This window comes from Papilio polytes, unplaced genomic scaffold, assembly GCF_000836215.1.
Source record: "Papilio polytes unplaced genomic scaffold, Ppol_1.0 DF824269.1, whole genome shotgun sequence".
Lineage (NCBI taxonomy): Eukaryota > Metazoa > Arthropoda > Insecta > Lepidoptera > Papilionidae > Papilio > Papilio polytes.
Genome location: NW_013524935.1, coordinates 3,869,719 through 3,881,987, shown reverse-complemented (window position 1 = coordinate 3,881,987; position 12,269 = coordinate 3,869,719). Strand labels below are relative to the sequence as shown.

Genomic DNA, 12,269 nt, shown 5'->3' with positions numbered 1-12,269 from the left:
TACTAACTAGCTTTCGCCCGCGACTCCGTACGCGTGAAATTAAAAAAGACAAAAGTTATCTGTTCTTCCAGACTATCATCTGTACCAAATTTTATTAAAATCTGTTCAGCCGTTTATACTACAAACTCTAACAAACATCCATCCATCTAAACTTTTGCATTTATAATATTAGTAAGATTATTGAAGAGAAATCGACATAGTAAGAAACATATGTTTTTCTAAAAAAAGATTTAACTTGTTGGTAAAATTAAACAACAACATACAAATTTATAACATTTATTTAATAAGGACACCTTATGTTATTACATAATCACAAAACAAACCTTACATTGGTACTCTATTGGGTAGATTTATAAAAGCAAAAAAAAAGGAAGACGCCTTTAGAAATATTCAAATAGAAATAAATTTCAAGTCTTATTACCCACCCAATAGTACCACATAAACACTAAAGCCTCTTTATATAAATAAATATCTGCATAAAACGAAATTTAGAGATTCCTACAGATCCGCAATAAAATAAAAATTATATTAATCTGTTGATTATCATATAGCGAACGAAACGGTATCTTTTCCGTCAAATTTGCACAAGGCCAAAACTTTATATAACAGTTTCTCACCATATGAAAAAAAAGAACTTCAGTTCTAGAACATTCTTAGGTTTAAATAGTTCTGATTAAGTCTGTCAAAATGTAGAAAAACAATTAATAATTTAACACTGTCAGTGTCACTAAACATTGAGAATATATCAAAATGTTATAATATATGAATTTATTTAAATATATTGTTATACAACGTATATAAAAGCATATATTACATATCCTAGGAAAAGAGTTAGATCTCTTAGGGCCTATCCCACCATTGGCTGATGGCTCAGATAGCTTAATAGTGACGTCACTGTCAGATAGAATACCAAAATCCGATATTTTATACACTGGATTGTTGACAATTTACAATTGTGGGACATGCCCTGAACATATAACTTTCATCGTCAGATAGGCCGATATTGATAAATCTATAATAGGTCCAACTAAAAGCGATACAATATTAAAAATGCTGTGAAGTTGACAATCTGTTATCTATCTCTTTCTATCTTATGTACTTGTAATGTCTGCATTTTTGGTATCGCTTTTCGTTGTACCTACTATAGATATATTTCACATCTTTTAGAGCGGGTCATATAAAACAATACGAAAAAGTAAGTATTACAAAGGAGCACTTATTTCCTTCTCGCTATATTCTGTTACAGTTACCAGATTATTGCTTTAACGTCAGAGTGAATGAAGGTCTGTTTTTCTAACGAACATCACAATTGTATTTAAAAAATGCGTAAAACATTTAAATGCACTCTTAAGGAAGACAAAATTGGAATGAAAACAAAGAATATTTTATAAGAGTTCTAGGTGTGAGCGAGATGGATATATAAGCGAGGATAAGAGCGACAGTGATAGAACATTTATGTCGACTATTTTATCTCTTACTAGTTTCATAATATAATTTTGTCCATAAACGAAAATGTTTTTCTGACAATTATGATACCGTAATAATACAAAATGGCTTCATTTAAAAAAAAAAAGGATTCTGTGATTTATGTCTCTAAACGTTTGTAAAAAAAGTTACAATATTGCTAGCGTTTACATTCTTCTAATGTATCAATTTTCAAATCAACAAAATGCCAATTAACGAATATATCTATAAATATGAATATATTGCTGTCCCACTCTATTCCATTTGATAGAAAGAAACATGACTTCGTCATAACAGATATTTAAAATCCCTAAACAGACGCAACTAGTGGTAGGCAATGCACGTTGGATAGAAAGAGAGGCATAGAGCGTTGTCTCTGTCACATCACTAAAGTGTGACAGAGATAGCGCTCTATAAACTAACGCCGTCTATTTCCAAAGGTCATTATAATGCCCAGTTTACACTAGGCCAGTATTTGTTCAGTAGCGCTCAATAACTGCACTGGCAGTCAACTGTCATAGCGTGAACACTAAAAGACGCCAATGAACATACATTGTACAACTGGCCGTCGCTACTGTCCTACTGTACTGGCCAAGTGTGAACTGGGCATTATATTTTTACGTGCACATTACAAGAGCTATAAATATCTACACATATATTTTACTAACTCATTACAATGTGCAAAATAAGCACCATTAAGACGTTTAACATCTATCAAAACAAAAACACCTCTATTGATATTACAACTAGAGTATATTTTCCAAACACCAAAAGCACGTCTACTTTGTGCATTTATTTCTCCCCCAACTTGTGCAATACAATTATTGTGTTATTTTTGTCTTTATTTTGAAACAAATTTTAAATATTAGTTGATTACTTCCTTCCATATGAAAAAAATCTTTAGTCTATGAATTAAAAATAAATTAAATAAAGGAACAACATTGTCTATGCCACAATATAATTTGTACAAACCAGATCTACGGAAACATTTTGTACATTTATCTGTGCGCAAGTTATTCAAAAATTTGCAAAATTAAAAAAAAAAAACTTGCTCAAATTTTAATAAATTTCATCTCTATATCACAGGTAATACATTCTACTTTGGTATAACCATTCAAACCGAAAAATATTTAATCTACATTTTAATTACATCAAAAACACATAAAGAAAAGTAAATACAAAATAAATGCATGAAAGCAAAGTGCTTAGATTAGTATCGCAAAGTCAAAGAAACTTAATGCCTTAGCAAAATAAAAATAAAATACTTTCACTGAGAACTTAGTTTTTTAACAATATTCGATTTTTTTACACATATGTCTAAAACTTGAAAATTACATGGCCGCTGAATTATAGCCCCTGAATACATAAACTGGCGATAAAAATACTTAAACCCCATTTCCATTAAGCAACTAGTCGCGCGACGCCACACACGGTCGCAGAATCAGTTGGCGTGTAGTGGAAGCTATTCCCCAGCTTCATTTTAGTCTCCTATCCTTTCCCAGCATTTTCCAACAAGGAATGGGAAAGGGAAACGAAGAAAGGGACGCTTAGAAAGAGAACAGACCCTTTTACTGTGCATCCCTTTCCTAAATCGATTCAGGGTAGGCAACGCTTTTGTATAGATTTCTATAGGTATTAGTCGCTTCGCTATTTTGGCGAATTCAGGCGGTCACTTGCTCGTTTATCATCTTGATATAAGTTACAAACCTTTTTCCACTAGCCTGTCTAACATGCGAAATGGGAGTCGTACGACTACCCACTCAGTGGAAATGAACGTTTAGTCATTGCAATTATTTAGCTGTTATAGTTACTAAGATAATATAACTTTTATTTATTTTCTTAGTAACTAGCAAATATTAATAACATAGAAGTTTACGGTTTTAATTTTACCAGACATGAAGTAACCAATATTATATTTTTAGTGATAATTTAAAATAAATATTTATGTAACGTTAAAAAGTGAGAAATTATATTTAAAATGGTAACAACATTGAATTATTACTATTTCATTACATATTTACCAAAGCATTTGTTACATTGTTTTTTTTTATTTACTCTACATGCTATACAATATTAATTTCTTCATGGATGGTAAATATTGCCTATAAATTATTCAATATAGATTAAATAAGAATTTAAATATATAGATAGCCCTTCACATACAGTCCAAACAGAATTACAAATCGTACAAAAGGGACTTCCACTGCAAAGCGATTTTTAACTAAAATTTAGATAAAATATTACACTACATTTTCAACACAACTGTATTTTAATATTTTAATTTCTGAACCTCCAACAAAAAAATCCCCATTTATGTTAACTTTTTATAAATTTAAAACAGCGCCATCTATATATTTAAACCTTCAACACAATAACAATATTTAGTCCATCTTACGTGTGCCTGTTCCTGCGTCGTCGCCGGCATCAGCTGCGCTTGTGGTTGTCTCCGGCTGCGAGCGGAGCGCCGGACTTTGCCCCCGCCCCCGCCATCGCAATCTGCCCCCTTGCCCCCGCCCCAGTCTGCGCCCCCGCCCCCGCCACCGCCCTCGCCCGCGCCGCACCCACAAACACCTTCACCGCTCCCGCAGACATCAGATAGAACCAATACAGTTGAGGCAGCAAAAGAATGCAGATAGAAATCTTGCAACCGGTGGGAAGTGATTTTATAGCCTGGAAAAAATAATTATATAAGACTAGCTGTTCCCATGCGACTACATCCGGATTAAATTATAAAAATTACATTTTATTGTTCACATTTGTCAAATTATCAATTGCAAATGTCAAAATGTCATGACGGTGACAAACCATGGCAACAACTTATGGACTCTTTCCCACATTAGGGTTTTTATCCGAAACATTTACCCCTAAGTTTAACGGCGTGAAAATATATAGCCTAAAGCGTGACGTAAGTGTAGGGCTTTTTATTAAAAAAAAGAATGATTCAAAAACATGCTGTAATTGTTAACATCTTAGGCAAGAAATAAGTGTGTTTACGCTTTATTATAATAGTATCGATATAAACTTACCTCAAAATAAGGCAATCCGATAACTCGACTATACATGAAGCAGACATAAGGCAGGCTGAGGACGCGGCACACGAAGAACGTCGCCAACATCGCGAGACCGTTCAGCAAGTACGCGCGCGACGACTTCAGACCCAGCCGGGACAGGATCCCTCGCAGCGACACGAACGGGGTGGACAGCTCCATTAAATACACAAAACCGAACACGCAGTCACCCAAACCACCCCGGAGGTACTGGAAATAACATTACACTATTTAAATTTAAGGAAAAATCAAATTCCAACAGGAATAAAAGTGCAAAGTAAATCATTATAACAAACCGAGAGAAAACTACAATTTTTTTTAAGTTGTTTTTTTTAAATACTATAATAGAAAAAAACTCTACTCTTTCTTATCTTACAAATATTTTGAACTAGATTTCGCCCGCGACTCCGTCCGCGCGGAATAAAAAAATCAAATGCGAGTAGCCTATGTGATCTTCCAGACTATCCTCTACATTTTTGCCAAATTTCATCGAGATCCGTTCAGCAGTTTAGGCTACAAACTCTAACATACATCCATCTAAACTTTCGCATTTATAATATTAGTATGAAGTATGATGTGAAAGTTTAGATGGATGGATGTTTGTTAGAGTTTGTAATCTAAACTGCTGAACAGATCTCGATGAAATTTGACATAGATGTAGTCTGAAAGAACACATAGGCTACTTACTTTTTTATTTTAAATCCGTGAGGACGGAGTCGCGGGCAAAAGCTAGTAAATGAAATTTATAAAATTCAACTTACAACAATAACAAGGAATCCAAAACCACCGATGAAAAGATGATGGAAGAGTATAACTGGTTCGTGTCGACAATAAGAGAAGAAAGAGATTATATTAACTCCTTCTCCCAAACAATCCCCACACGCGGCACATTTCGGACCTCTTTTAGGTTTCTTAGGACCCATACAACCGACCTCCTCAGATATAGTCGTTAGAGAATCAGATTCCTCCACGTTCTTAGGTTCGTTCGAAGATTTCACTTTGTCATTTGATGATTTGGTCTTCGAGAAACCCATTTGTCGTACGTGTACCTGAAAGTAATACAAATTATTTTAAATCTTACTAATATTATAAATGCGAAAGTTTAAATGGATGGATGGATGGATGTATATTTACATTAGAGTTTGTAGTCTAAACAGCTCAACCGATCTCAATGAAATTGGCAAAGATGTAGAGAATAGTCTGGAAGAACATATAAGCTACTTACTTTTATTTATTTGTATTCCACGCGGACAGAGTCGCGAGCAAAAGCTAGTAGGTAAAAATATATCAACACATTCAAGGCCACAATGTCTTTGATAAAACTGAAGGCTGTCGGAATGTTGGATCTTACTTGAAATTACATCATAGATTTGAAAGAGAGAGACAGATATAAAATAACGAAATGTTCAACCAACTTGCCTAGCAATTTAACAAGTCCAGTAAAATGGTAACAGAAAAACCACAGTAAAATTCAATACAAAAGACACTAAAAAACTCACCAGATACATAGACCAGATGTCATAGAAGAAGTAGGCGGCTCCGAACCACGCGTAAGCTTCGGACATGAAGTGGGAGGAGCGCATAAAGTCGCGCGTACACGACCAGAGACACACCACCGCGCCAGTCACACACGACAGCCCGGCCTGCACCGCGGACACCAACCTGCGGACATTCAGACACTGCGACCAACTTACCTAGGACAGTGTGAAGCGACAGTACCAATTTTAGCTTTACTGGCGCCCTGGGCGACATTTTTCGGCGCCCTCTTTTTTAAATTACTAATTTGGGATTAAAGTGTTATCTATCTAAGCTAATATTATAAAGAGGAAAGATTTGTATTTTTGTTTGTTAAAATAACTCAAAAACTACCGGGTTGATGTCAAAAATTCTTTCGTCATTACGTTTTCTGTCAGTGTTATAGGCTACATTTTTTTAATATTTTCAATTTTATTTAATTTCCCGCGTACAAGTAACAGCTCGCGTAAGAATAATTCGCAGACCGCTACGGTTCTTTTAGGCGCTCTGAGCGGTCGCAGATGATTCTCTCAGAAAACATAAAACAGGGGGCGCTAATGTGCTATTGTAATGCATTTATATCGAATTCAGATAAAAAAACTTACAGTAACCAGAATAAGCGGTCATATTAAAATTACTTTAATACCAATATAGGAAATAGCAACATCCACAACAAAGTAACATTTTACTCCAAAAACCATCGAAGTTTCCACTGGCGTCACAGTCACGAAAGTACACTAGTGAAAAAGGGTTTTAAACAGCTGATACATACTTGTTATTAATATCGAGTACATCGCCGCAGTTGAGGCGGTATTTGTGCCTCAGCCGGGAGCCCGAGGTGGTGAAGAGCGCCGCGAATGTAAACAACTCGAACAGCGACATGAAATACACGAAGCCTAGAGCAGTTAACGCGCATCCACGCTTCACTGATATCCTGCAAAACATTCACATATAGACCTTTTCTACATTACTGTACTTTAGAGCGTTAAAAAGGAGGACTAAATGATATTGTCACAACATCTCCCCTGCCTTATCCTACTCCCGTAGGGTCGGCTCACCGGGTTTTTGGTCCTCCAAGTAACTCTATCATCCGTCATCTCAGTCATCTCTCCCTTCTTAAATTTGTATTTGTCACAACGATATTGTTTTATTGCGACGAAGGAAATACGAAATTGTCACCAATAGACTTTAAAATATAGTAAGTATTATTTAATGCAGCATGATGATTCTTACAAATCAGTCTTACTTTACCAATGACTAAATATTATCTCCAATCGACAGTACAGTATATTGTTCATGTCATTATTAATAATTGCAATACGAAACATTAAAGACGACCGAAGATAAACTAAGATGTTAATCTACCCGCACCCAACGTCCCATTCCCAAAAACATGTTAGGAGGAACGGGAGGGCGGCATAGCGCCGGCCAATAAAAAAAATGCTAATCTTATAGCGTGGTAAAATCACATAATCTTGATACTTTTTCTTAAATCCGTTTATCGTTTACAACGTATTAATTTGTTTACACGTCTTTTATATGACATGATTAACATCTGATAAGAAAAGTGTACTTAATATGCGTTCTTAAAACTTATCGTTTAAAAGTACTACGCTATTTTATTAACGGATGTTTATTATGACGTAACTTCAGCACGACTAAGTGTTTTGGAAATTTGAGTAGTATGGTCTTGATAATTCAAGTTTTGGAGCATAGACCATGGAGAATTTTAGATATAAATGCATAGTTTTACCGGTAGAGGCCTAGAAAGAGATCGTGTAGGAAGGTGACATATAAGGGAGTGAGGATTAAGATGATGGAAGGTAGATTAACTTGGAGTACGAAAGCTTGCGACGACACTACGAATGTAGGAAAAAGTCGGGGAGATGAAGAGCATGACTTTTAACTCAGATTTTCATCTTAATCTATGCGAGGTAATCTCGAGCTAATTTTGGTGACAATATAATTTCACCACAAGAGATTTGTGATTCTCAAAAAGAGAAATCATACACCGCTGTTTCAAAGTGAATTCACCGCGACATATTTTTATTGCATAAACGTGTGGATTACATCAGTTAATTATATAAGAATGTAAGATTTACGTAACTCGACATCCGTAACTACTAGCAAAATCATATAAATATTATAAATGCGAAAGTTACGATGGATGGATGGATGTTTGTTTGTAGCCTAAACGGCTGAACGAATCTCCATGTGAGACTTGGCAGAGTAGAGGATAGTATGGAAGAAAACATAGGCTATTTTTTATCCCGGGAATAGTAACGGTTCCCGTGGGATTCACTAATTTAGTTTTTTAATGTTCACTCGATCATTCTGCGACTGTTCAAAATATCTTATTGCAATTTAGCACAGATATAAAACAAAGTCTGGAGTACACATGGGATAAGGTTCATCCCCGAGAAATGTCCGGTTCCCGAGGGATACGTAGCTTTTTGTTATTTTTTATTATATAGTTCGTATGTTTTATGTATCAATTTCAATTTGCACTTAACTAGTTGAACAAGCGCAATTATACAAGGGCATTGTATGACGAATATTTATAACGCAAGTCATAATGTGTCTACAATTGACATTTTTCACTGCATTGTTATTTAATCTTTGGTCGTTTTAATTCTATCGAGAAATCTTTCTTAATTGTTGCTGAATAGTTTTAGCTACCGATCTACTTCTGCATGTAGGCCTCCCTTAGTACGCCACTCAGAATTCAAGTGGTTCTTGGCGTATATATTTGATTTATTAAATACTGTAGCAGTTTTTATATAACTATTATTAAACATTACACAAAACGCAGAAAACTTCTAGCCTATTGTCTAAGGTTCAGATTTTAGTTGTGGGTTGGTACATCAGAAGTAACAAGCTCTTGGTGGGTTACCTGTCTTCAGGGTCCAGGGTGAGCACGAGGTTGACAGCGGCAGCGAAGGTACCAGCGTTAACCGCGCCGAGCACGCACAGCTTGGCGCGACGGTAACCGGCCTGAAAACGTAAAACATCACCTTTTAATAATGGAAAAAAAAATAGTAAAACAACTTATCACATAGAAATTACTTCGCTTAATTATATGGTAGAGTGTGATGCAATAGAATTGAGGCAACTAAAATTTTAATGGCATTTAGACTTACTCAACAATATAAGTTTGAAAGCTTGTATGTATGGATGAATGTTTGTAAAAATGTAACTACAGAAAGATATATTACAGTCAGTGTGAAGGCTACTGTTTATTCCACACAGATGGTGTCACGGGCAAGATATAGTATGTAAATATTTTTTTAACCACATGAATTATGTTTGCGATATCATCGTAAATAATTATGCAGTTTTGGCCTTTGCATGTTAAGAAATTATATTTAATGCATAATATTACAATATATTTTATGCATTTACACTCATCAAGATTAAATGTAAAGATTATTTTCATACTTATACTTGTTAGTAATAGTGTCAAGGTAAAAAAAATGACATAAAAGTTTTTCAAAAAGGTCTATGACCTTAATAAGTCTCAAGGGGGAGCAAGGTGAGAGATATTTATGATAAGAGTAGATTATCAGTAAATTATTGACCACAAAGAGTAGATAGCATTGCAGTCATTGTTTATGCAGTTTTATCATTGTTTATTTTATATTGTATTACTTTTTTTTTAGTACACTATTAAGCAAGCAAGCAGCTACCTGATATTACCAAGATAACCAAATTAAAACAGCCTGATCTGTACTATATGAAAAGTGTGCAGTTGCCTGTCTTTGATGCCTTTGCTAGGCTAATACAAGTATTGTAAGCTAAATTGCTAAGTACTTGTATTAGCTTAGCAAACTAAGTTTAACAGTGGTAGTGCCCGCTTTAACATCTTAGCATGAATGGGCCGGCACGCCGGTGTAATACCACGACCACACAGAAGACAGGCGTGAAATGGAAGCAATGCCGTGTTTCGTCTGATGAGTGTGGTGCCAGAAGTCTAATTTAAGTCCCTTTCTTTTTACCACCCTTTTCTTATGAGAGGATGGGAAGGGGAAGTGGATTTGACAATGGAGGAGAAGCAGGGGAAGAGGGAATATCCTCTTTATGTGCATCTCCTCCCCCGTCAGATAAGGGTAGGCGACGCATCTGCAATTGCAGATGTCTATGGGCAGCGGTCGCTTCGCCATTTTGGCGGATTCAGGTGGCCACTTGCTCGTTTGCCATCTTATGTTATTAAAAAAAAAAAAACTAGGCATCAAAGATACTCCACTAAACATACTCCAAAAAAAGCCAATGCCTTTTTGTTGTGGAGTATCTTTAGCAGGTAAAATACACTGCAATGCCCAATAGTTGTTTGGACTACTGTGGCAGTATCGTACATTAGTGGTTTTTTTCGAGATCAATGTCTATTACTAATGAACTAGAATAAACTGATAATGAGAGTTTCTTAGCAATTTAGTGATGTTTGGTGGAAGAGGCTACTAAACTAGTGACTAGAACAAAATTATTGACTAAACTGAATAATTTAATAATCTAGTTACGTAAATTGTCAATCAGACATGTTTATTTACTAAACTCGGTACTTGAATAAATTACTAGCCCAATAATTTTTTTTTTTAATTGATGAGGAAAAGGCATACAATGAATTTTAAAAATTCTCAATTCTATATCATAGGATTTCTGTTGTCAAAGATTTGAGCAGTCAGCAGATAAAATATTCGATATTTTAACTTTAGAAACTCATATGAGACTTTGGTTTCCAAAATATGTATTCAATTATTTACCAATAGATTGAATTTGTGGTCGTAATCATATGGATGGTGGATGAAAAGTTTCTGAAGCATTGTTAATGTATATAAATTTATGTTATTGAATGTATTCTTGGATTGTTTATGAAATTTTAGTATTGATATTTCAGAAAACCTAAAAATCTAGTTTAATTCTACATATTTAAACTTTGGTAAAGAAATAGTACTTTGCATAAGAATTTAATGATTATAAGGAAAATGAAATTGTTATAGTATGTTTACATGAAAATAATGTATAATATGTAATGCTTATACATTATTAGCCAAACCTGTAATTAAAAATTACACAAAAACACAAGCTTAGTTACTTGTTTTCTTTCCTGCGAAAGATTATTATTTAATTTGTCCAGATACAAATAAAAGAAAAAAAACCCTACCTTACTCATTGGTGGTTCCATCGCAAATAAAGTGTATATTTCACTAAAATAAGAACACTTTTAACATTATAAACAATAACTGGTTAAATTTACGAAAATCACACCCACTAATTTCCCCAATTCATTAAACAATCACCGCAAAAAACAATTTTTGCAAAACTGAAACGAAATTGAGCGAATTGTCAAATCTGAAAGACAAAGAGTAAGTAAAGAATTTCGGAAAATGCAAATGTCAAGTTATTGCACAAAGATTATATATGTTTTCCCCACTACCAGTCAACATTTTTAAAAATTGCAGTGTTGATTAAATTGATTTCAATATTTATTTAACTACTATTACTTGAAAATATAGAAAACTTTAAAAATAGACACTTCATTTTACTTTACACTTTCAGAGGAATTTTTAATAGTAAAACATAAATTCAAGGATTTCTTTAGTTCATAAAATCGGTTTTAATTTCAGAAGCCGTTAAAATATTTCGGGGGTAGTGAAGGCATTGTTATTGTACATAGAAATACCTAATTACCCACATTAACTTAAAAGATCTGTTTTAAATTCCAATAAAATTATTTTAAGTGAGATTTTGAATTTATATTACTATGCGAGAAACTGAGAAAATGGACATTGATAGCGTAAGTATTCGTACACTTCATAAATTTTAAACATTTGTAAATGTAAAATATGTAAACCAATGCTTTTCGTAGTATTTGTATACAACACAAGTAGTTCAAATGCGTATTAAATACGGTTCTCAAAATGTTACTTTTAGCACAGAGAGTTATGATGATGATATTTAAATAACGTTGTAAAAAATTCATCCTCGCTTAAAACGCCGAATAGTTTAAGTTAACATATTTGCAGGAAATACGAAGACATAACAGTTTTACTAGTCCTGGAACAAGGAGAGCACCTGTATCAAAAAGGGCTGGGAGAGAGAGATGTCACAGTTATCATGCTCAAGTTTTTAATTCATTCGATTCTTCAGAAAAGAAATTATCCACTCCGAACCCCAATCCCAAGGTAAGAGAAAAGTGAAATCCACGTTAATTTTGAACGCAGTCGTAACTGCAACTTTGACATTTAA

General features: G+C 34.3%; 1 protein-coding gene across 1 annotated transcript; it reads right to left on the bottom strand.

Moving 5' to 3' along the window:
• Positions 1-3,888: 3,888 nt before the first annotated feature.
• Positions 3,889-11,371, bottom strand: LOC106105959 (protein FAM57A). Its single transcript, XM_013286472.1, has 7 exons — positions 11,185-11,371; positions 8,920-9,020; positions 6,799-6,960; positions 6,011-6,173; positions 5,273-5,560; positions 4,491-4,721; positions 3,889-4,134 (listed from the first exon to the last, which is right to left on the bottom strand). Exons 1-7 carry the CDS (start codon positions 11,203-11,205, stop codon positions 3,889-3,891), a joined length of 1,212 nt encoding a protein of 403 aa, XP_013141926.1. The 5' UTR covers positions 11,206-11,371.
• Positions 11,372-12,269: the final 898 nt, after the last annotated feature.

Excerpts from the sequence above, each read along its gene's own strand:
- LOC106105959 (XM_013286472.1), bottom strand. The coding sequence starts at position 11,205 with ATGGAACCACCAATGAGTAAG. Across the intron at positions 6,961-8,919 it reads ACCCTGGACCCTGAAGACAG|GATATCAGTGAAGCGTGGAT; the intron begins GTAACCCACCAA and ends AATGTTTTGCAG. Across the intron at positions 6,174-6,798 it reads GTACTCGATATTAATAACAA|GTTGGTGTCCGCGGTGCAGG; the intron begins GTATGTATCAGC and ends GAATGTCCGCAG.